Raw genomic sequence first — 25,611 nt, 5'->3', positions numbered from 1 at the left:
CATGGAAATGACAAAGTTGTGTGATGTTGTATGTTGATTGTCATCGTAAGTAGTGATACTGAGATTGTTGAATCTCAGATGCTGAGATCGCTACTGGTTATTACTTTGGTTTCCAAAATTAAAAAAATAAATAATTCTTGCTTGTGTTGTACGTCGCTTTGGATAAAAGCGTCTGCTAAATGAAATTGTAGAATTGTAGAATTGTAGAAATCTGACTTTCTACAATATGGGTCCTTTAAATGATTAACCACTTGTCTAAAGTGATATAAGTTAACCCCTCAATCATTTCCTCACTAGTTCTTGGTACATTGATCAGAGCCGTAGACTGTATTTAAATATTATTATTGTTATTACTATTAAGATTTTATTTTTATTATTTCATTTCTTTTTTATTAATTGATTTCATTTTTTATTTTTTTTAATCTATTATCAGAGCAGTGGTGTTTTTCCGGCGGTGGGGGGCAGTGGAGGACCTGTGAGCCTCTGGCGCTCAGAGACTGGAAGAAGGCGTAGAAGAAGAAGAGGAAGCCCGTGTAGCGGCAATGAAAGGACAGCGTGCTACTTCCAATTACAGCAAAACATAAATAAAGTGTTCGTGTTTGCGCTCAAAAACTTCCAAAGCAGGGGACGAGCATTATTCAAATAGTAGGAGAGACTCGTAGGACTGCGTGGGGAAGATGTCTTTGGTTTGTGCGAGTAAGTAAATTCATTGATATGACGGAGGCAGTGGAGGTTAGCAAGGCGCTAATGCTAATGCTAATGCTACTAGCTAATTTAGCTAACGCTAGCGGCCATGCACTGCCGCCTCCTACATAAGATAGTTCATCGGTCTTATTTGTGGTTATTTTATTGTACGTATCGTGTGGTCTTTAAGCTGTTACTGCCTTTCATCTAGTTTCCAACGAGGTGCCGGAGCATGCGTGCGTCTCTCCGGTGTCCAACCAGGTGTTTGAGCGCAGGCTAATCGAGAAGTACATCGCAGAGAATGGGACCGACCCGATGAATGGACAGCCGCTGTCTGAGGAGCAGCTCGTAGATATCAAAGGTAAAAAAAAAACAAAAACCCGGGAGCAGCTGGACACCTACACTCTGTTACCATTTTATTAGGTAATGTTACATGTAGCTAAAAGTAATGCAGTTTAACAGAGAGCGATACAACTTCAGCGCATGTTAGCACATCCAATGAATGAACACCTCAACAAAGCCGGACATATAAACTTCATGAAGGTGGGATCAATTTCAGGCTTGTCTCATACTGCATTAGTTATAGCAAGGTGGACCCGATAAAGTGGCAACTGAGACAAGGCTTTAAAAAGTAATTCAGTCGTAATCTGATATAATTTTCACCATTTTAGTCATTATTGGGATTTTTATGTGGAGTGCTGCAACTAACGATTACTTTCATCACTGATCATTCTTTAAGGTTGTTTTCTCATCAAGTCTTTAGTTTTTAAAACTTCAGAAAAAAAGAACCATCCAGGGTTCCCAGGGTCATGAAATTACTGGAAAAGTTATCAAATAAAATTAAAAAACTATTTTCCAGGCCTGGAAATGGTTTGGAATTATTATAATGCTTTGGAAACGTTTTTTTAACATATATGATTTTGGCTACTGTCTAGAATATGTTCTTTAAAAACCCACAAAACATGTGGGTGTTTGTACATTCCTTGTATTGCTGCTGCACACCCAAACAGTTATCAAACATGTCTATTAAAACAATCATTTTTTTTTCCTTTTACATGTGTTTGAGTTACAATTTTCACACTAAATGAATACATACAAAATTGTCAAAATTGTAACTTGAACACATGGAAATTGCACTGACAACCGTAGGATCTCATGATCTAATAAATTAGTAAAAGTCAGCAATCGCAAGCAGTTTGCTGATCCTCAAATGCCCGAGATGGGCCTCTTAGTTATTTATGGCGGTATCACTATGCAGGCTTACCTCTTTTTCAAAACTCCTTAAATAAAGTCAGGGAAATTGCACAAAATATTATGGAAAGTTATGAAATTGAAATGGTAAAACTGTGGGAACCTTGTTTAACCATCATTCCACCCCCCTAGATACTCATATTACTGTAACGTAAGACAAAAAAAGCAGCAAATTCCTACAAAAAAATATGTTTGGGCAAATATCAAATATTGCACTTGCTTCAAAAATAATTTACCAATAATAGAGTCCTGACTCGCCCTCATGTCCTGCAGCAGTTATTCTTGAAATGTCAAAACCCACAGCAGATGAACAAGGCTAACTTGATCACTGACGATACATAGACTGCTTGTTCTGAACATGAGCAACTCTTCTCTTTTTCAGTGTCCCATCCGATCAGACCAAAAGCTCCGTCAGCAACAAGTATTCCTGCCATCCTCAAGTCCCTTCAAGATGAGTGGGTGAGTGTTATTCGCCTTGAGAAAGGAAAAATCCACAGCAAAACATCAGACTGTAAAGATGTCTACATACTGCAAAAGTTTTTGTTTTGAATAAACAGATTGATTTTTCTGTCTGGACCATTATTAGCTATGCTCTTATGATAGTAAAGCTTTGGTGGAACAGATCGTACCTTTTTTATGACAGTTGTTTTAGTACATTTTAGAATTATGAGGCAAGTTAATAATTACATAATAGCCTTTAACATCACAGTAGCTCAGAGCTGATTTTCCCTGCTTTTTCCCTCTTAAAATATCAATTTTCGTTTTCTCCTCTCTGTTTTAGGATGCTGTTATGCTTCACAGCTTCACCTTGCGTCAGCAGCTGCAGACTACTCGCCAAGAACTGTCACACGCCCTCTACCAACATGATGCCGCCTGCAGAGTCATCGCTCGACTCACCAAAGAGGTCACTGCTGCGAGAGAAGGTGGGCTGACAGCATTTGTGTATCCTTGATTTTAAGACACAGTTCCACTTGAAAAACACATAGAATAGCTTTAATATGATCATAAAGTCTATGCAGAATCTGCTCTATATCAACACGAGCTCATAGATAGTACTGTAAGAGCATGTTTTTCTAATAGGGTCTCGTTCCTTTTTACAGCTCTTGCCACACTCAAACCCCAGGCTGGATTGGTTGCCCCTCAGGCAGTCCCTGCCTCTCAGCCAGCTGCAGCAGTGAGTGATTGGATTTCAATTCCAGTTGATAAGATACTAAACAGAAATACACTATCATAAGCTCTTGCCACATTTCCTCCTAACAATCTCTTTTCCTGCCCTCTCTGTCAGGGTGCTGGTGGAGAGCCCATGGAGATTAGTGAACAGGTGGGAATGACCCCAGAGATTATCCAGAAGGTAAGAGTGTTTTTCTTTTATCCACGTAGTTCACTATTTGGCTTTAAGCTTTCTGTTTTCTTAAGCAGGTCTAAGATTTGTGTCAATATTTTTTTTTCTGTTTGTAGCTCCAAGACAAAGCAACTATCCTCACCACAGAAAGAAAGAAGGTATTGTATTGCTCTACTTTTTGCCCATTTCTGCTGCGTAAAAAGTTGTGGTACTATGTAACGTACACCCACACTGTTTTAACCACTTAACTGTGTTTCTCCAGAGAGGAAAAACTGTCCCAGAGGAGCTGGTTAGAGCTGAGGATCTTAGCAAATATCGCCAAGTGGCCTCACATGCTGTGAGTAGATTTTGAGTATAAATTACAGTTTTTTCTTTTCATCAGACAGTCAAAACTGTGTTTTATTGACTTTATTTACATGTTTATAATGTGCGATCTCTTTGATGCTTTAGGGTCTCCACAGTGCCAGTGTCCCTGGTATCCTGGCTCTGGATCTGTGTCCCTCCGACACCAACAAAGTACTCACCGGTACATTGACTTTATCCAGTTCCCAGCTGCATCTTCCAGCTCTAAAGCGTATTGTGATTTGTTTACACTCGACGATCATTTTAAGACTTTTTGTTTGATATAGACCCTCTTTTGTGCTTCAGGAGGAGCAGATAAGAACGTGGTGGTGTTTGACAAGAATGAGGAACAGATTGTGGCAACATTCAAGGGTCACACCAAGAAGGTCACCTCTGTCATTTACCATCCATCACAGGTAACATTTTCTTTTTTTTTTAAACATCAACCCTTCAGATCTTTCTCCAATAAGACAATCCTGTGGCTGCAATCCTCAGAAAAAGAACAGTGTATGAATTATTCAGGAACTTGCTCTGTCATTCTTATTATTTCCCCTTTTTTTCATCCCTCACACCTTTGCTGTGTCTCTCCCTCTAGTCCGTGGTCTTCTCTGCATCTCCAGATAACACCATCCGCGTGTGGTCCGTCACTGGGGGCAACTGTGTCCAGGTGGTGCGTGCCCACGAGGCAGGTGTCACTGGACTGTCCCTGCACGCTACCGGGGACTACCTGCTCAGCTCCTCTGAGGATCAGGTGTGTGTGCTGACAGACCTCGAGCTTTATTTAACACTGAAGTACAAGTGATCGCTGTGCTGGTTAACCACACTAACTTTTCTGTCCCTGTTCTGCAGTACTGGGCCTTCTCTGATATCCAAACTGGTCGGGTCCTCACCAAAGTTACTGATGAAAGTGCCGGCTGTGGTAAGTGTCTTCATGTTAACTTGCTTGTGTGTGGCAGTTAAATTAAGAGCCCTTTTGTTTCAGGTGCTATTTATTTTTCTGCCCCCTACAGCTCTCACCTGTGCTCAGTTCCACCCTGATGGTCTCATTTTTGGCACTGGGACGGCTGATTCGCAAATCAAGATCTGGGATCTGAAGGAGCGCACCAATGTGGCCAACTTCCCCGGCCACTCTGGCCCTGTCACCTCCATTGCTTTCTCTGAGAATGGATACTATCTGGCCACAGGTGAGAACTACGAACAGCCTTTCTTCACAGTGTTGCTGCTCATCTTTGACGTGCATCTGTTCTGTGTTGGGTTGCAACATTTACAGGAACATTTAGGAATATCAAAAAAATGCGTGTACATCACATAAACTTTACACTGATTTACAATATCTAAAAATCATTCAAGCATCACCCTTGTTTTTGCACTAAAGCGACCTGGAATTGTGTATTTAATTTTTTGTTTTGCATATGCTAACGTCCTTGTCCGGTTCTGTGCTCCAGGTGCCCAGGATAGCTCTCTGAAACTGTGGGATCTGAGGAAACTGAAGAACTTCAAGACCATCACTCTGGATAACAACTATGAGGTAAGAAATTGTGTGTGTTTCTCCTATGAAAGGAATTGTTTAATATTTTCTGAAATTATTTATCAATGAAAGTTGAAATTATATATTATCATTGCCTAGAGTTTAATGAAAGCATTGACACTGTGCTCGTGTCCATACACTAAATATAAAGCTAGATCCAGCAGGCAATTAACTTAATGTAAAGACTGGAAGCTGATTTTTGGCTGGATGGAGTGACGTCCGGGAGACTTCAGAGAAATCGTGATTCGAAATTGGCATTTAAAGTTATTTCCATACTCGAATACTCTCAATAAATGATTGAGTACTTGCAAAAAAAAAACAACCATTATGCCTGTAACGTTATATTGAGTGAACATTATTTGAGGCTGTGCAGATCTGACATTTTTATGCTGTGTGGATTTGTGCAGATATTCACAGAGTGCAGTTACACCACTGCATCCTGTCCCAAAAATGCAAACTTTTAATATAGACCAAGGTTGATTTACTTTAATATTTATTAAATATATGCTTTCCTTATACAAAGCAATAAATGTTGAGTGAATACTGACTTCCATCCTATCATGTAACTTCCTCTTAAACCTCAGCTTGGTGCTTTTATTGTTTGTCTATGAATTAAACAGATAACATAAATGTGCCAGTTAAAAAGAGAAGTGGATACTTGACACTTTATGACAACCAGGTTAACCGTTTCTAAGACTTTTAGTCTTAAAAAACAAATACAAATTTGAAAGTGGTGTTGGCTCACATCTAACTCTCTGAGTATAAATGCATTGCTTGTGAGATGAGAGCTCAGTAAGAGTCTGGTAAGTGATGCTAACAGAATGTTAATTGGATTTATGAGTTTAGCGAGCGTGTTAAGTTGATTCATGTGTATCCTTTTAGTTGATTTAGCTGCATCACTGAGCATGTAAAGAATAATCGTGGATTATTTTTACACGGTTTGATCTTTTATCTTATCTTGATTTCATTCCTCTGGTCTCCAGACTCTCCTCTGTCTGTGTTATGAATCTTATTCCTTCTTTTTTTTCTGTTTCAGGTGAAATCCCTCGTGTTTGACCAGAGCGGTACCTACCTGGCTGTTGGAGGGTCTGACATCCGTGTCTACATCTGTAAACAGTGGTCTGAGGTCCTCAACTTCACAGGTCAGAAGGGTGAAATTTTCTTTTGAAATGTTTGTCATATGATGCGTGCTTTGAGGAAAAAGCAGATTTGTGACCTTGGGTTTGTCTTTCTAATTGCAGACCATACAGGACTGGTGACTGGAGTGGCCTTTGGAGAAAACGCTCAGTTCCTGACCTCTGCAGGAATGGATAGAAGTCTCAAATTTTACAGTTTGTAGAAAAGGATACATTTAGGATGAAGGGAGGAGGATGAAAATATCTCTGTGTCTGAGCAGTGACTTTCCTGGACAGCTGTGTAATTTCTAGAAAAAGAAGAAAAAAATCACTGCTAACTTTGCTTCATTAGTGTGTTAGTCCTCGTGTCCAAGGACGAGACCCCATGAAACTGTCTGCTATATGAAACCACAGCAGCATGGTTAGATAACAAGTTTGTTGGCATTGTAAGTCTGAAATGTAAATGATGTGAAATGAGATGCAGAAGCCAGTGAAATGCTCCTTGCCAGCAATTATGATTTGACTGTAGTATTTTCTTTCTTTTTGTATGTGTGTGTGGGGGTCTAAAGTCGCTTGTAATACAACTCTGAAGTGTTCACTGTTGGGGGGCTATAATTGGTGTGATAACAAATCTGCTTTGCTTCTCAATGTTGAGCTTCTTCATTACAGTATCTTTAGAGTAAATACATCTGTAGTGATGTACAGTACAACAAAGCCGAAAATGAACAGGTGTATGAGATTCATGATTGTGAAAAATTTAGTCTTGTTTGTCCTCCCTTCAGTTTCTTTTCTGATTTCATTCTCTCCATTTAAACTTTAGTCTTTTTCCAATTGTATATTTCTCATTACTTGCTATTTTACCTGTTGCAACTCTGCCCTTTTACAATAAAATAAAATATCTTTTGTATTGCCATCCATCTCTTTGTCAGATCAAGACCAAGAGATCCGCTGCAGGAATTAAAGTAATTTAACTTCACCTTCATTTCAGACATTGTACCAAGGCTGTAATCATTAAACATTATAATACATTATATCTAGATAAAAAGATAGTTGACCATAAAATACAAATAGTGAAAGTAAAAGAACAGATTAGCAGGAATAGTAAAAATAAGAGAATTACTAAAGGAAAAAATGGCATTTAAAAGCAATTCTAAATAAACAGATATTCAGCTGTTTAAAATGTTCATTTAGAGATCATGTATCCAGTAGTACTTTTCAAATGAAAAATATTTGTGTTTTTATATGTATTAAATTTTCAGTGCAGGGGAAGAAGTCAATGTAATTTCATGAAGGTAATTCAACTTGTAAAAGAAAAACTATGTCAGACACAAATAATTCCAATTGGACTATTTTTTTATTCTAATACAGGGGCACATTTTCTATTTTTATAAAATCAAGAGGCCCTTAAAATCAAGAGGGCCTTGTGACATGAATATATGACATTAATAGTACAGGACAAGTTTGGAATCAGTGTCCAAATCATGTCTGGAGGGGACCTTGAGGGGAGTGTGATACCCGGGATACAACAAATTGTTAAATATTATCTGGCTCCAAGTGTGTTTTTTTTAATTAAAACAAACCAGCAAAAACCAGCATCGTTGGGCTCCTAAAAGCATCCTACATGTATAGTTTATGATTTCCTAATTTACTTGCTGATGGTGGGATTTTCTTTATCCACAAAAAAATATTTATAGGTTCACACCCCTCTTTCTATCTTTTCTGCATTGATTTCGACTCAGAGCTTTCCTCTGTTGCCATTACAAATAACAAAATGAACAAAAAAATAACTACTTTTGGACCATACCGAGGGACGTATTTAGAGAAACGCCCTGATGTGATATGAATATAAAATATTATTTGTTAGCTTGTTTTTGGGCACAGCCTTGGTTTAATGAGAATGATGCTGCTTATATCTGTGATGTCATTATGGTGTCGCTTAGCAACACCCGCTCAGCAAACCAGCTACCCCTCATTCATAACAATGCATGAATTAATGTTTTAATTTAACAGTTAGCAAACATGAGACATTAGACTCCGTCGGTTCATCTAAATCTGACCAGCGTTCATGTTTTTTTTTTTTTTTTTACCGCCATTTAATAACGGAAAATCTCGACCCCTCGTGGCCAAATGAGAGACGAACGTCAACCGTCACGTGAGGCCGCAGTAACGTGACCCTCACAAACGGGAAGTGCGAGACTAAACTCAGAGCTCCTCACAAACACATCTGGTTTCTCCCGGTCAGCAGTCACCGGCCTCTCTGTCGGCACGGAGCTGGACAGCCTGAAACACAGCAGGTCGGAGTCCAGCGGGTTTTAGGAGGCAGAAAGGTGAGTAATTCGTATTTAGTATTTAGTATTTAGTATTTTTGTGCTCACATGTAGCTGCTTTCCGCCGCTGTCCTCTCATGAATCAGTGCAAACAAAATGCTGCTTTTCTTTTTATTTGCGGAGTTTCCCCAAACAATTAAGACTGTATTTCCTTCACCGTTAACAATACGTCTTTTGTTGAGGTGCCTTTCTTTCAGCCTCGTTTTATTGACGTGCCGTGACACTCAGAAACTCATTGCTTATTTCTGATGATTAAAGCAGGAAAAGTGTAGACAGAGACAGACTTTATAAAGGTGAAACAGCTTTCGTTTAAGCCTCTGTGACCCCTTTAAACATTTTACTCTGAAGCTCAAAACGGGACCTTTCCATGTCCATTACTACACAGTAATATTAGTCTCCAGTATTTTTTGTTAATTTTTTTTAAACAATTAAAAACATGTTCATGCCAAAAGCCCCCTGTAGAAATATGTTTTTCTTTGAATACTTGATTTGATTTATATATTTCGAACATGTAGCCTAGAAAAAGAAATGGAGAAAATATTTTTCAAAAGCAGAAAGACAAGAAAAAAGTCATATTTGCAGACAGTTAAAACATAAAGAAAAAGAAATTGTTAAACACACGATGACTTCGTTTTAAAAAGAACTGAGAAGTAAAATCCCACCCTTTCTCTGTAAGTCATTGAATTTTAATTAACCAGCTTCCTTATTCATTTAAACACACACACACACACACACACACACACACATATATATATATGTGTTTTGTTATTATTTAGAGAAAAAAAGGCAGATAAATGTGGGAAAAAATAAATATTAAATAACCAAATAAATATATAAGAAGCCCTGTAAACACCTGGTGATTGTCAAACCCCCTCTTCATCCCTGTACCTTGTTTTTAAACATTATTTTAAACGGGTTTATGTCTGGACATTGCTTTAGCTCCACATTAAAACTGTTATAGTTTAACTTCATAGACTGATAAACAAAAATGTTTTCGTGAGGTACGAACACTGTGCGATTTGAAATTAAATTTCTCCCTTAAATTGTAACCACGTTCTTGATCATTGAACAATTTTTGAATATTTTCTGGTAGGTGGTTATATAGTTCTCCCACATTCTTCATCATTATAACTTAATATAAATGTTCAGTTTATGGGTTAATCTAGTTAAAACTAAAGCAGTCTGACACAACTACCCTGCAAAAACATGACGGTTATAATGTTTAGATTTCAGTGAAACTCCCTGAGAAATGTTTATTTATGGTCATTTTGGAAGCTGTAGTTTTTGGTGCTGCTGTGGTTTTTTTTCCCACCTCATTTATATCAAAGAGGTTGGTCTAAACATACACTACAGCCTCCAAAATGACCACAAACTTTACTTTAATATTACACATTATTAACAATGAACACATTATAACCTCCACAGAGGTATGATTTATTTATAGTCATGTTTTTTGTGTGTATTGAAGAAGGATTTAACTCAAAATTTTAAGGGAAACGGTGCACTTGTAACAGTGATAGAAACACGTCTGTGCAAGAATGGAAAACCCACCTGACCATGACAGTCAGGAGGACTTCATGCTTCCCTTTCTGAAGTTTCCATTCATACACTTCTCTATTGTCACTGAGAGGCTTTTATGGTCCTATGAGACTGTACTTTATTTATCAGAGTACATGACCCTCCCCTGAGCTACAGATTTCTTTCCTAAAACCTCTCTGAGTGGCTGGGGTAAAATACACGACCCTCCCTCCACCATAAATAGCTATGATAAATAGTGATATTTTGCAAATAAATACAAAATATGACCATTTAGAGGTGAATGTCCTCCTTACGCCAAATAGAAAAAAACATAACACCCTCTACACTGCTTAAAAAATATTTGAAGTTCCTCCCCTGTGTTGCACCACCCTCTCTCTTCTCAGAATGAACGAACAGTCTCTATATTTAAAATAAAGGCCCTCTGTGATTTTTTTTCAGACAGTTCACTGCCTCTATTTTCTTCAGTTTGTCAATAATATCCCTCAACGGCAGCACTTTGGCGAAGTTGTAACATCTACAGGGAAAATGTTCTTTTGGACTTGTTTCCTTGCAGGCAGTTATGGGCTCCATGTTTCGCAGCGAGGAGGTGTGCCTAGTGCAGCTCTTCCTTCAGTCCGGTTCGGCCTACAACTGCGTCAGTGAGCTGGGAGAACTGGGCCTGGTGGAGTTCAGAGACGTGAGTCACTTCAACCTTAAGCTTCATGATCTTGTGGTGAAAATCTCAGAGTTCAAAACAAGTAGACGTCCATTAGGCTCCTAAGGTAGTCTTCTCATTCGTTACTCTCATTCTCACAACAGCGCGGAGCACAGTGAATGATCTATTTAAAACTGATGTGATTATCTTATGAAGTCACTTTGGAATTTGCAGCATTTGAGTTTAGATGGTGAACTGATGGTTGCTTTGAGTCACTGTCACACACAGCAAATTATTGCGATCAGATGAACATGATTAACCCTCTTCCTCTGCCCTCTGCTCTGATGCTTTAGTTAAACCCGAATGTGAACGCCTTTCAGAGGAAGTTTGTCGGCGAGGTCAGGCGATGTGAGGAACTTGAGAAAACTTTTAGTAAGTACTGACTCATTGTTCCCCACATATGTTTTCATCCATGCTCTTTATTATTAGTTTTGTTTAGATTCTCCTCTCTGAGCTTCTTAATGTGCCCTTCAGCCTTCCTGGAGCAGGAGATCAAACGCTCCCTGTCTCCACCCCTGCAGTGTCCCCTCCCTCCTCCGTGCCCGACACCATCGGCTCCTCAGCCCCGAGAACTCATCACCATAGAGGAGGAGTGCGAGCGGCTGGCCAGAGAACTCAAAGAGGTGAAAGCAACGCTGTGATAAAAAATTAAAGACAAAGCCCTGTTGTCTCATAAGTATGCTATCAAAAGAGGTTGAACATGTTGGCGTTGCTTTTTTTTTTTTTAATTTGCACTGTGTGTCTCACTAGGTGTCCAGGAACAGAGACAGCCTGCGGGCTCAGCTGACCCAGCTCTGTCAGTACAGAGGAGTCCTGACCAGGACGCACTCTCTCACAGCCTCACAGGTGGGAAAAACTACATCTGCAACAATTCTTACATCATCATCGTAATGTTACGTAGACATTCAACTTTTGTCTCCTTTAAGCCCAATAACACCAAAAAACTCTCGTTTTGCACAGCTGTTTGATTGCCGTTAAGAATTGGATGACTAACAACTTCTAACGGCTAATCTGAGACAAGATGTAGGTTCTGATAACTGCTCTAGATCAGGCACGTCCAAAGTCCACCCCGGGGCCCAATCATGGCCTATTGACCAATTTAAAGCGCCCCTAGCTAAGATCAAAATATACTATATGTGGCCCTCATACAATATTGGTTAATTAAGCAAGAACGCTCACATGTTCTCCCTTCACCCCATGATGGCAGGACTATCATAGTTTGCAGACTTACATCAAGTAGGAACTATAGAGGTGGAACTAATGTGTTTTCATTAACAGACATTTCCTGTTTTACAGCAGACATGGCCACAGCAAAGAGGCATTAGGTTGACAGTGAGGACCACTGCTTACAGGAGCGGTGGAAAGTTTAACACATTTTCACCTTTTTTTTTTTATAATAACCCGTTTAATGCAAGACACAGCTGTCCCTCATTCAAAAAGTTTGGACACCACTGCTCCAGATAATATAGCTTCCAAGGTTGTCCAGAGTATTGTTTTTGATCAGGCCATGCATTTTTGATGACCATATTAAAACCTACTTGTTTTTACAACTGAGAAATATGGGTCTGTTGTGTCTCATCCTGAGCTAGAGATGATGTGGCTGTACTACTGCAATTCACTTTTTACTTGTCTTGGCAAATCAACTCTGAAACGTCTACCCAGTAAGTCAGAACGCCGCTGCTAGACTGTTAACTAGATCCAGCAGGACAACACACATCATGTCCATTTTAGTCTCTTTACACTGGCTTCCCATCAAGTGTGGGATTCATTTTAAGGTATTCCTCCTGACGTTTAGAGCCTTTTATGGTCAGGCACCTGAGTACATCTGTGACCTTCTCCATCACTATATCACAAGGAGGCGTCTCAGGTCTTCTGAGCAGGGCCTACTAGCTGCGCTGCATTTTAGACTGAAAACAAACAATGATTGTGTCTGTAAAGTTGTGGCTCCATCAATATTGAACTTTCTTCCATTAGGTATACAGTGTGCAGTCGCCATAGAAACCTTTAAAAAAACACCTCAAGACCTATATTTTTTTTTATGGCCTTTGTCTCACCCTAAAATATCTAATGCTAGTTCATGTGTTTTATTATATTTTTTTATAAATATTGTGCATGTGTGAGCAAACAAAAACTACAAAAATAACATTATTGCACTTTTGGCTCCTTCTCACAGGCGCCACCACCTGTTCTGGAAAGTCAAGGCCTGTTCGATAACCGCCAAGATGTCCACCTTAGGTAGATCTCATTTTCCAAAATGTCCACTGTGTGTTTTTATCTGCATTTTACATGTTTACCTCTGCATCTTTTCCCTTTTAGTTTCGTGGCGGGAGTGGTCCATCCGTGGAAAGTTCCCTCATTTGAACGGTTGTTGTGGCGAGCCTGTCGTGGGTATATCATCGTGGATTTCAGAGAGATGGAGGATCGGCTTGAGCACCAGGAGACGGTGGGGACTGGCATACAGAGGGAGGGGATCATGGTTGAGAGACAGAGAGTCATTTTCACATCTAATGAGTTTCTTATGGGTGTTTTGCTGCGTCTTGGTTTGCAGGGGGAAATGGTGCAGTGGACAGTGTTCCTCATCTCGTATTGGGGAGATCAAATTGGACAGAAAGTGAAGAAGATATGTGACTGGTGTGTTAACCTGTTTTTTTTTTTAATTTTTCTTTGTAAATTTCGACTCTACAATATCTGTTGAACTTGATGAATATGTTTTGAATTCCCCTCCTCACAGCTTCCGTACACAGACATTTGCGTACCCGGAGAGCACTGCGGAGAGAGAGGAGATTCTCCAGGGACTTCAAGGCAGAATTGAAGATATCAAATCAGTAAGTGTAGTGAAGGTTGATAAAAGCACAGAGCTCTGTTTGTTGAAAACTGATGCAATCACCAGCAGAATTATTTGCCCTCTCTTTTGTAACAATTGTGTATCACACTTGAAAATACTTGAAAGCACAAAAATCAATCAGTCAAACTTTATTTGTAAGGCACCTTTTATACAGTTTACTGCAGTTCAAAGTGCTCGACTGACAAGCTGATCATGTGACAGAACAAGTGTAGACAGTTAAAAAAAAGGGAATAAAAGGGTGACAAAATGCAATAAAAAACAGATAAAAAGCCAGATTAAAATCTAGATAAAATGGATTAAAAAGACAAAGACAGACAAAAAATGGGTGAGGAATAAAAGATATAATAAAAAAGTACAACATGTATGCAATAAAGTAAGTGAATAAAATAATGTCTATAAACCATTTTAATCAGGAGTCTGTCAGAATATGTAGGTTTTAAGTTATATTTAAAGATCTTAACACTTGCAGAAGTCCTCAGATCCTCAGGCAGATGGTTGAAACAGCTAAAGCTGCCTCAAAGGTCTCAGTCCTGCACTCTGGAACAGCTAACAGACTTGTGTCATAGGACCTGAGGGCCGCACTGGTTGATACACTGTAAGCATTTAAGACATGATGTATATGTCAGTGCAAGACAATAAAGCGCTTAAAATAACACAAGCCGTAAAAGTTTAAAGTCAGACAGAAACTGACAGGCAGTGATGCGGGTTTTCTCAATTCTCCTAAAACGCTTTCACTTCCCTCTACTTCAGGTGTTGTCGCAGACAGAGGCCTTCCTGCAGCAGCTGCTGATGCGGGCAGTGGCCGTGTTGCCCCAGTGGAAAGTGCGCGTGCAGAAGTGTAAGGCAGTCCAGATGGTGCTGAATCTCTGCAGCCCCTCCGTCACAGACAAATGTCTGATCGCTGAGGCCTGGTGTCCCATCGCCAAGCTGCCTGAACTGCAGAGCGCTCTGAGAGAGGGGGGGGTAAGACCAACACAGAGCTGTAGGTAATAAGAAGACATGAATAAATATAATTTCTCACTCTCTCATCTTTTTCACTCCTTTTCTCCATCCTCAGAGGAAGAGTGGCAGTGGCGTTGACTCTTTCTACAACCGCCTGCCTTCCACCACGCCTCCACCTACCCTGTTTCCCCTCAACTCCTTCACAGCTGGTTTTCAGAACATTGTTGATGCTTACGGTGTGGCCAGCTACCGTGAAGTCAATCCAGGTACGTCACATCTAAAAAAGTTTCCTCAGTCATGCCTTGAAAGAAAAATTACATGTCGGATGTTGCCAGATGTGTATTTTTTCTATAGGTTTACTCAGATCTTTTCTGTCATTGCCTCTGCAGCGGTGTACACCATAATTACATTCCCCTTCCTGTTTGCTGTAATGTTTGGGGATGTGGGTCACGGTATTCTGATGACTATGGCTGCCCTCTGGATGGTCCTTGAGGAGAAGGACCCCAAACTCAAGAACAGCACCAATGAGGTAATTCACAGGACATTCACTCACAGTGCCATACACACACACACACTTGCGTGACCAATTCAAATCCTTTAGCTAATCTCTACTTACTTAGTTTCTGAAAGTCAACAAATTCAAATAGCAAAATTACAACTCAAAGAGCAATTTTTCCCCTTAACCCTTAGTGTTATTCATCAGTCCAGATCATTTTGGTTTGAGATGTCAAGTGTTGGAGATATCCGCCATAAAGCCTTCTCTTGAATATAATGGAACTAGATGGCACCCAGCTTGTGGTGCTAAAAGTGCCAAAAAATATGTTTTAAAATCCCAACAGTAATGTTTATGTTTTTATCACCAATTACTAGTTTGTCAACATGCAGCCAGTTTTACATACTTTGTACACCACTAGGTTTTTCTTTTGTGTAAAAACTAACAATGTGTTGAATAAATAGTGATGTAAAAAGTATTATATTTCCCTCTGAAGTGTAGTGGAGTAGAAATATAAAGTAAAATAAAATGCAAATATGCAAGTAAAGTCCAAGTACCTCAAAATTGCACCTAAGTGTGGTGCTTGAGTAAATGTACTTAGTTAAATTGCAGCACTCTATTTAAGTAATGCTAATAAGGCCACAAACGTTTTTACTGTGTCAATATATTTTTGAGTAAAAAAACATGTAAAATTGTAAAACAAAAACTCGTTTTGAACCGTGCACATTAAATACTGAGATAACTTGTCATCTGTCCTGCCATGTTTTAGATCTGGAGGATGATGTTTGGAGGAAGGTATCTGATTTTGCTGATGGGGCTGTTCTCGATCTATACGGGGGCCATTTACAACGAGTGCTTCAGCAGAGGCCTCAGTCCCTTCAACTCAGGGTGGCACGTTGGCCCGATGTTCGAGAACAATATTTGGAAGTGAGGATATTCCCTACCTCTTTGTTTTCTCCAATGTCTATGCAATTTTTTCCATGTCCATCTTACCCACTTTTGCTGTCTTTCTTTCAGTTCATCAGTCCTGGCAGGGAGTCAGTACTTGACCATGGATCCTAATGTGACCGGTGTCTTCACCAGCCCCTATCCATTTGGCATTGACCCGGTATGGCGGTCACACTCATCAGCGCAACTCCATTTTCTTTAATGCTGTCATGTTGTTTTTAACTACATCATTCATTCTGGTTTTGTGCTGTTTTTAGGTCTGGGGACTTGCTTACAACAAACTAACTTTCCTTAATTCATATAAGATGAAGATGTCAGTTATCATCGGTGTCATTCATATGACTTTCGGAGTCTGCTTATCATTCTTCAACTACTGGTAATAAAGCGTGTTTTACTTTTTTGGTGCGTTTCTTTTCACATTTATTCTTACTGCCCTCACACATCCTTGTTTCCCTGCGTTCTCTTGTCCTTGTTTGTGTTTTTCTCCAGGCACTTTGGCCAGATAAGCAGCGTGTTCCTTGTGCTGATCCCTGAGCTGTTCTTCATGCTGGGTCTTTTTGGCTACCTGATATTTATGGTGATCTTCAAGTGGATCGTCTACACTCCCTTCGATTCCAATATCGCACCCAGTATACTTATCCACTTCATAGACATGTTCCTCTTCTCAGACAACCCTGACAACCCAAAGCTCTATCATGGACAGGTGTGTGTGGTTTGTTCACTTCACTAAAAAGAGCATATCTGTGTTTTAAGTCATGTTTTTAAGTACACTACAGCTCAAAAACAAAAATATATTTTGAGGCACAAAATGCCAAAAAATACTTTTGAAAAAACCCAACAGCAATTTCTCTTTCCAAAAATCATAGCTCAGGATACACCAGTAACCTTGCTGTAAGCGTTTTGATGTAGTACTGTCTTACCATATCACGGCACAGAAGGAAGTGTGCATCTATTGCTAGCTCACCTAGCACCACTGAGCGAGCTAACGTTGTCACAAGCATGAGCCTCTCCGTCGTGAGTAGATGCACACTTCCTTCTGTGCCGTGATACGCTTGGTGGATGTGGTTAGGTCGAAAAAAAAATAGTTCCAACATTTTATTTTACTTTGTTAGTGAAGTATGAAAATCATGTTAAAGACACCTGAAACCTGCTTGAGACATGGAGCCCATCACAACAAACACCAAGTCTGCATTATCTCATGTTAAGGTTATGTAATTGTTCCAGGGTTCTGGAGGTGAAATGCTGTTCATTTTTTATTTTGTAAACTTCCAAAATCGATAAGTAAAAGTGAGAGATGCAATAACTAGTCAGCAACTGTATATATGCATAAACTTAATATATTTCTTAGGGTTTTTTCAGAGAGTGAGTACAATGAAAAGCTCCAGGCTCTGAAGCATCAGATGAAGCATCAGTCTTGAGCTAGTCTCAAGTCTCTGCAAGCTCATTTTCATAGTGTACTAAGATGAACTGAAACCACTGAACATCTGTGAGGTAGAAATAAAAAACACTTAACACCACCCCCACCCCCACCCAACCCCACCCAAAAAAAATGCCTTACTTTGGTTTGCAGAAGTTAAAGTACATGCATTCTGTAGTAAATTTGCAACAATTTGCAGAAACACCCGTGTTGCGTCAATATATTGCGTGAATAAAGTGTGACAGTTGCTCCTGTAACTCTTCATGTGCAGATTGTGGTGCAGAAGGTCCTGGTGGTGCTGGCCCTGTGTTCTGTCCCGATCCTCCTGCTTGGGAAACCTGTGTATGAATACATCACATTCAATAACAGACGACATCAGTTGGTGAGATGTGTTTGACTAAACTTTAACCCTTATTGTAGAGTTGCATTTCCTTCCAAGGGAAAAAAAAGGACTGCAGCACACTCATAAAAACAAATTGGTGTTGAAACATCTGTTTGCACAACCAAAGGCTGCAAATTAATTATGGTCAAAGAGAACAAAGATAAAAAGGCAAAGGCATATAGGGGCAGCTTACCATAGGTGAGCGAGTCTCATTGGATAATTGCTTGAACAGGATTTCAAACCTTTTGGATGGTGGATCCACATGTGGGAGTTTTCTTTTTTGATGTCCAATCACAATCACATCAGGAATAAAAGAAAAACATAGATATCTCTTGAAGTTACAAATATAATACTTTTGTATTATGTCCTTTTATAAGTACTGCATGCATCCATCATGTGTAACAGATTAAAGAAAACATAACAAAGTTAGTTCTTCATTTAAGCCAAAGGGTTCAGTTGTGTTAAGAATATGAATCCATTACCCTTGTTTTTTTTCTTTTCCCAAGACCTTTATTGAGGCTGCAGAGCCATGGTCAGCTTGTGCATAGTGCCAAACAATAGCAAAGTCCACGATTTTTTTGCGCATATTGCAGTTTTGTGTTCAGATATGTGAATCTTTAAAGCTCACATAAAGCAGACCACATAAACCTGCCATGGGGACATTAAAACATGTAGACGACATGGATCTATGTATGTTCTACCAGTTGGTGTCAGAAGAGTTAAAATATTATGCACAATGAGGCAAAAACCTATAGGTCGATAAGCAGCCAGGAGAAAGTGTTAGTGATTTTCTGGTATTACAATGGACCAATGATCCCATACTTAACATGCTTTAAAGATGAATATGAATGAACTAAAAGCTGTGAGGCAGTGGGAATCTAGTGCGCTCCAGTCCTTTCTTTGGATGTTCTCTGTCCTTGATTGAGCAGAGAGGTACCTGCATTAGCTGCATGCAGCTAGAAGATGTTCAGGGAAAACCTTTTTCATCTTGAGTTGGATGTAATTTCTGAAGAATTTGTGGTGCTCTGCAACATCAGGAGGAAGACAGACGTCCGCTGGTGGCCGATGATGGCTCCATCAACACTCGTCAGGGGGAGGTGGAGGGAGGAGCTGCTGAGGAGGAGGTAAGAGAGAAGAATTCACTAAACAGATTCAAGTTAAGAGTCAGAGATGTGCTTTTGTGATTCTCGTGCAAGTGTTTAATCCTTGCTGTCTGCAGGAGTTTGACGCAGCAGACGTCTTCATGCATCAGGCCATCCACACCATAGAGTACTGCTTGGGCTGCATCTCCAACACGGCCTCTTACCTCCGACTCTGGGCTCTCAGTTTGGCACATGCACGTTAGTGGCACACGCACAGTACACATCTTCACACTCACATGATGCACAAACACAGACAGACTTCCTCTCTAAAACCAAACACACTCATACTGCTCTGTTTCAGTCAGTTATTCATACTCATGATGATTTTTTTCCCACAAGCACTGATGACTGTCTGACGGTGAGTTATTTGTGTCTCCACAGAGCTTTCAGAGGTGTTGTGGGTGATGGTGATGCGTATAGCCCTGAGGTGGGAGGGCTATGTGGGATCTGTAGTCCTCTTTGTGATTTTTGCCTTCTTTGCGATGTTGACTGTCTCCATCCTGCTGGTTATGGAGGGACTCTCAGCTTTCCTGCACGCACTGCGTCTGCACTGGTAAGGATGAAAGAGAGGAGACGGCGATGGAAAAATGTATGTGTTTAAAAAAACTAACAAGTAGGCTGAATATATGCACTGAGAAAAGTCTGCAATGGCTTTTTATTAAGTTCATGTTTAAGGGGTTTAGTGAGTCACTTATGTTATTTATGGACCTCTAAGACACAAATAACAGAAACAATGACCAGCCAAGTGCATAACTTACATACAGTATTAAATTTCTAACAAAGAACGTCGTTTCTTATCCCCAGGCTGCCACAAAAAACATTTTCACTCCTAAAACACAACTCCAGTTTGGATTATTATCCCACCACTAGAAATCATAAGAAATGAATGACATTATACTAAAAAAAGTACAGGGAAAGATTTGCATTAAGGGTATGAATTTTTTTAAAAAAAATTTTATTCTTTATTTTCTTTTTAAACAGATAAATATGACAACACCCCTTACCTGGTACAGCGTGTGTCATTAAGGTTCAGTCATTACAGCAGCGGCTCAGGTTCAATTCCAGCCCGGGCCTTTTTGCTGTTAATCCTGTTTTTGCCTGATGATGGTGCAAGTGAAAAGATTCAGAAGTCACCAAGCCATAAATTTAAGGACCATGAATATCCACATTTATGTTTTACATATATATCTATAAATCCACTCATGCATTAATATGTTGGTCAAAGTTTTTTTCCTCCTACCATAAAAAAAGGTCAAAGCAGCACTAAATCCATATTTTTTCAATATTGAGCTTTTTGTCCACTGTAGAATAAAGTGGACAAGATTGTGGTGAAAAGAGAGATACAGGGTTGCTGTAGAAATATGTATTTTGCGTTATGGTTTATATTGAAGCATGTTGCTTGTCTCTCTTACAGGGTGGAGTTTCAGAACAAGTTCTACAGCGGATCAGGCTACAAGCTGAGCCCTTTCTCATTCTCATCTCTAATCAATGCATCAGCTGCCATGTGATCAGCCAAACGCTTACATTAACTTATGTATACCATTAGGTACTTGGTTTGCGGCTACACACATCACAATGACTCTGTTTCTCCGTCTTAACAATGGTATTCTATTGCCTGTGGGCTATGAAGAGGTTTAATTGACCTGCACAATGATTATGATGATAAAGACTGTTATTTTTGCATCAGTAGAATGAGTCCTAAAATAATGAATTACATTATGAAATGACAAATATAATTTTGTATCCCCTTGCTAATTTTTTTCACTATTAGTGTTATGTACTGCTTACTAATTACACTTACTCAAAAAAAATAGTAATCATTTACTTTTCACTGTATGAACATGTGTTATAGACATCAGTTATGAAAAGGGAAAGCTCACCAGTTAGTGAATTTGTTCTGCAGTTTAAGGGAATGTATGATTGTTAATTTGGTGTGTTGTGCTTTGATAAGCCAGAACTTTAGGATTCTCCAAATGATAGCAGGGAATTATCTGAATGATTTTCATGAGCCAAAGATCCTTTTTTTCCTCATCGTCCTGTCTTCCGAGCACAAAACACAACAGGTATTTATTGTTTTTTTCATGTGCCTTACTTGGATTGAGTGCTTGTTTATCCACTCATTCTTTTTGACAGATCATAACCTCCATCATCATGCCACTCTTTTGAACAAAGCTCTGTCCAGACGTTTCTCGCGCTTTTTTTCTCTCTGCCGGTTTGCACTGTAAAATGGATCAACTCTGAACTGAAATTAAATACGATTTTCTTGTTTAATCTGTGTGGAGAGTCATTCATTGAACTGCTTCATTACACCAATTATACTGTCATGTATATGCATAATATATTATTTTTTTAATTTATCAGTGATGGATGAAGTATTCAAATCATTGTTTGAGAGTAATACCACACTGTAAAACCAGGCTGCAACAGGTAAGAAATTAAAATTCAAAAAGTGCCTGTTAAGTAGATGAAATTACTGATTTGTTAACAGTAAACAGTATTTTAGTGTAGCTGACCTGGGTGGATCTCAGTTAACTAGAGCTACAACATTTAGTCAAAACACAGAAAATTAATTGGCAACTATTTTCATAATTCCATAGCCTAATACTTTTCGTAATTTCAGTAATTTAGTAATTTTGAGGAAAAACAAACACATTTGCAGGTTTCCTGGTTCTTGAATGTGAGAGAATTTGTTGCTTTTCTTTGTCTACATGATGATAAAACTGATTAGATATGATTTTTTTTATTATTATTATTTTATAGTCTGATTATACATAGCCTATCATTTGAGGACTTTTCCTTGAATTACACAGGAAATGCTTCACTATTTTCTGACATTTTACTGATAAACTAGTGTCAAACAGCTTTACTTTTAACTGCCCATTATACTGTTAGCAAAATAATCACTAATAATGCATCATATTTTCGATTTTTCACATGCTGTATGTTAAATCTATGAATTTACTGTCCGATTAATGTCGAGGGGTATGAAGTACCTCTGAAATATAGTGAGATGTAATTATAAAATAGAAACAGTAAAGTACAAGCACCTTCAAACTGCGCGGCACTAGTTCAATCTGTTTTCCACTATTTTTTAGAGGCGCATATATGGATTTTTTTTTAGGCCCGTGCGAGCGGAACGTTCGGAAGTGTCGGCGCTTGTTTCTAGTTGCTGCTTTAAACGCAGCACCAAGTGAACCGGGTGTTGTGTGAATGTCAAAGATGGCGCTCCACATGTCAGGTTGAATTCTCGCTAAATAGCTAAAGTCAGCATGTTTTAATGTTTTTAAGGACATAGCGTCCATTGCGCTCGTTGACAAGACTTCATTTAAGTGTATGAGGTGAACACATAAAGGAGGAGGGGATGGCTTTGGGAGAAATTAGCCGCAGTGTTCGTCTTTTGTTGGCTCAGATGCAGCGGTGTCGTCCCGCCGTGGCCACAAACCAGACAGGTCAGAGGAGAGTTTTTCATCAGCAGCTCAGTTTATAGCAGCTTACCGTCACATACTGGCGTTGTGTTCATCTGTATGCTTTGTCCAACCTGTTTTTGTGTCGTCCAGCTCGGTGTCTGAGTCAAACAGCCGCTCAGCCGGAGCCCAGCGCGGACCAAAACGAGGCCGTGAACCCGACCTTTGTGAACAGAAACCCGCGGAACCTGGAGCAGCTGGCCCTGGCTGTGAAGGAGCGGGGCTGGAAGACCTCCTGGCCCCCCCGGGAGTTTTACCACAGGTCTGTGTGCTGACAGAAAGTGACACAAACATTCTTTTGTTTTGGATAATCGTACACCATAGCTGTTATGTGAAATGAAGTGTTTCACATAAATGTTGATGTTAATCAAGCTGTCAAACAACGTCTGTCAGTTTCATATTCAAGGAAGATAAATATGCACACGGGGTGTCTGCATGTCCTGAAAAAGGCTTTTAAAAAATCTATTTTATACATAGAAGGCCTTAAAGGTAATCAAATAGCCGTAAATTTGAAGTTTTAAGTCTTAATTGCCATAAGCATTTTATATAATTTCATTAATCCATCTTTTATTTATTTATTTAATCAAAATGATAAAGGTCCCCTTTGAAATTGAAGCAAATTGGCTTGATTTATTTCAAAAACACGGGAAGAAGTTATGATGTACAAGAAAGTTATGAGAAATTTAGCACAAAATTATATTTAGAAAAAAACCCTCCAAAACAAAATTAGATATATGTATGTATTGTGATGTCATGAAAGGTAGAGCCATTGAAGGGAGATACAGTCCCTCCTGGTGGTTGCAGCAAGGGTTATAACCATCATGGCATCCAGTCAAAGACTACAAGACCCACAATCAGCCAGAAGGCGGGCTGCCAGGGTGCTGATTGCCCTGGTGAGGGACCTGAAGAGGAGGGGAAGTATTGAGACAGACAGAGAAGAACAGAGTTTTTAGGTGTGTTACCCAGAAGACCTTGAACTGGAGTTTTGACTTACATACCTTTTTGTTTTAACTTTTGTCTCAAATAAATAAGTTGACTTTTTGAAGAGGACTGAATACTCTTAGTTTAAGGTGGAAAGCAGCATTGAGTACCTCTCCCTCTCTTTTTTTAAAACTAATTTTCTCTCACTCCCTCGAGTCTCTATTAAACTGTGGCTGAGTAGAATCAGAATCAGCTTTACCTGCAAAATAAGTGTGTGCATTCACAAGGAGTTTTACTTCGTTTTTTGCTGCACAACTCAGTGAACTTGCACAGAAAGAAATGGACACAATAGCCAACAACCAGGACAGCAAAGCTGGACAAGTGCAACATTTGACCACTACGCACGGATATAATCATATGAAAGAGTGTTTATATATATTTATTATAACAACAACAACAACAACATAAATACAATAAAATGTGTAGACAGTAAGATAAAAGTGCTGTCATGCAGAGTGCAAAGGGTGCTGAAATAAACATGGAATTATTCCTGTAACAGGTTGCTTTATATACATGAGATGGAGGAGTTGGATTTGGCCGTATTTACAGTGCGTTTATTTTTATAGTGACTGTGACTGTGGCATACATTCTTTATATACAACCTTAATTTGATAAGTTTAGTCCCAATGAGACTGAGATTGTAATTTCAAGGGAGCTCAGAGTACTCAAAGAGAAGTCATAACTACATAAATTCATATTTACCAGGCATTTAATTCTACAGGTCTGATAAGATAAGATGATCCTTTATTGTCCGTTTTCACAGAAATTTGTCTTGCATCCTCAAGCTCTCAACAATAAACAGAAAGACTATACAATAAGCGACCATATGCAGCCCTGACATACACTTCTGTACATCATACATTCAGAGAAACCCCTATCCAGTCGCTACATCTGTGGGATAATTCTAGTCTGTGTTGTGTTGCTGATTACAGGTCCAATTCGCTGTATTCCTCCTCCTGTTCTCACTTCTGTGTAACATGTTTGTCCGTCTCGTCTTTTAAGGTTGGAGTTTACTCGCTCTCAGGGCCATGTGTTAGCACGTGTGTACTCCAGGAGCTCTTCTGTCCCTGTGATCACCTGTTCAACCAAAGAGTGGGGGATTAAGAGGGAGCTGGCCTCCACAACCTGCGTGGCAGCGTGTCAGGCTGTCGGCGAGGTGCTGGCAGAGCGATGCAAGCGAGCTGGGATCACCAGGATGGTGTACAAGGAGATTCCCTGGACGTTCCGCTCTGACTCTGTGAGTGCACGGAGTTCGATCTGCTGTTAGAAAATGCATTTGTATGTCTTCTTTTTATCCCTTAAAGGGATACTTTGCTGATTTTCGACCAGCTTTGTATCGTAGCAGTGTGGGTAGTACGTGAAATCAACTGTGGCAAACTTCTCATTCTCAGGCTATTGCTCAAACTACAAATTGTACTTCCACATTTTCGTATGCCTGCCACTCAACTCAGATCAAATTGCTGATCAAATATAAACCAAGATTCTGTTCATGCGTTGCCTATTTCTCACCTAAAATGTTTTCAGAAACATATTTTAGTGCAGTGTTGAACTGTAATTTGATTATCAGCTGGCTGTTATATTAGCTCCTATGAAATAGGCCAAGCCTGCATTATGTCACCTATGAGCGGGAGCATTCATTTGTCCGGTGTGCCGCAGTGCATTCTGGTAGCTGTAGGTTTTCTACTGCTTATGGAAAAGCAAATGCCAGTCCCTTTTCTGTTTTTTTTCTGCACCAATTTCAAGAGTATTTGTGTCTTTCTACTGCACAGACATCCCAGTTTTATGTAAAGACTGCCTCTACAGCAGTGAAATACTTTTTAAAGTCATCACCTGCCTCATGTTCGTCTCTCTGACTTTTCTCTGTCGCAGGTTCAGTCGTTCAGGAAAGCACTGAAAGAGGGAGGAGTCACGCTCACTGAACCCAGAAGGAAATACATCGATACCTGAATTAATTTCATCTGTTGTTTCGTAAAAATGTCCTCTGTATCCCTTGCTCTCTGCTATTTTGTGAATTGGCTGTCCTGTACAAGGATGACAAGCAATACAGGAAATGACAATTTGAAGAGAAACAAAATGAGCTCTGAAAGTAAAGTTGCTTGTCCCTGCGCTTTGTCTCTTGTTGATATTAAACTGTTTCTGAACGGAAGCAGCTGTGGTGTATTTTTTAAATCAAGA

General features: G+C 39.5%; 3 protein-coding genes across 3 annotated transcripts; all 3 read left to right on the top strand.

The window, feature by feature from the left end:
* The first annotated feature begins 495 nt into the window (after positions 1-495).
* On the top strand, positions 496-7,175 carry prpf19 (pre-mRNA processing factor 19). Its single transcript, XM_042493179.2, has 16 exons — positions 496-696; positions 896-1,045; positions 2,318-2,394; positions 2,717-2,858; positions 3,036-3,109; positions 3,221-3,286; positions 3,394-3,435; positions 3,540-3,614; positions 3,728-3,803; positions 3,926-4,035; positions 4,215-4,370; positions 4,469-4,538; positions 4,630-4,803; positions 5,065-5,147; positions 6,184-6,289; positions 6,389-7,175. The coding sequence occupies exons 1-16, from the start codon at positions 678-680 to the stop codon at positions 6,484-6,486; spliced, it is 1,518 nt and encodes a 505-aa protein (XP_042349113.1). The 5' UTR covers positions 496-677; the 3' UTR covers positions 6,487-7,175.
* Positions 7,176-8,430: 1,255 nt separating this feature from the next.
* Positions 8,431-21,262, top strand: LOC121948043 (V-type proton ATPase 116 kDa subunit a 3). Its single transcript, XM_042493293.2, has 21 exons — positions 8,431-8,589; positions 10,682-10,804; positions 11,116-11,194; positions 11,297-11,445; positions 11,573-11,668; positions 12,996-13,057; positions 13,139-13,265; positions 13,371-13,453; positions 13,554-13,647; positions 14,418-14,630; positions 14,725-14,875; positions 14,999-15,138; positions 15,872-16,029; positions 16,120-16,210; positions 16,308-16,426; positions 16,540-16,753; positions 17,739-17,849; positions 18,887-18,973; positions 19,069-19,189; positions 19,373-19,544; positions 20,406-21,262. Exons 2-21 carry the CDS (start codon positions 10,688-10,690, stop codon positions 20,497-20,499), a joined length of 2,478 nt encoding a protein of 825 aa, XP_042349227.2. The 5' UTR covers positions 8,431-8,589; positions 10,682-10,687; the 3' UTR covers positions 20,500-21,262.
* A 917-nt stretch (positions 21,263-22,179) lies between these two features.
* Positions 22,180-25,582, top strand: mrpl18 (mitochondrial ribosomal protein L18). Its single transcript, XM_042493295.2, has 4 exons — positions 22,180-22,440; positions 22,549-22,717; positions 24,439-24,673; positions 25,306-25,582. Exons 1-4 carry the CDS (start codon positions 22,353-22,355, stop codon positions 25,381-25,383), a joined length of 570 nt encoding a protein of 189 aa, XP_042349229.2. The 5' UTR covers positions 22,180-22,352; the 3' UTR covers positions 25,384-25,582.
* The last annotated feature ends 29 nt before the right edge of the window (positions 25,583-25,611 follow it).

The sequence above is a fragment of the Plectropomus leopardus genome, chromosome 8 (assembly GCF_026936395.1).
Source record: "Plectropomus leopardus strain MGB_pleo_1.0 chromosome 8, ASM2693639v1, whole genome shotgun sequence".
NCBI classification, from domain to species: domain Eukaryota; kingdom Metazoa; phylum Chordata; class Actinopteri; order Perciformes; family Serranidae; genus Plectropomus; species Plectropomus leopardus.
This window is presented reverse-complemented; position numbering and strand designations above follow the sequence as displayed.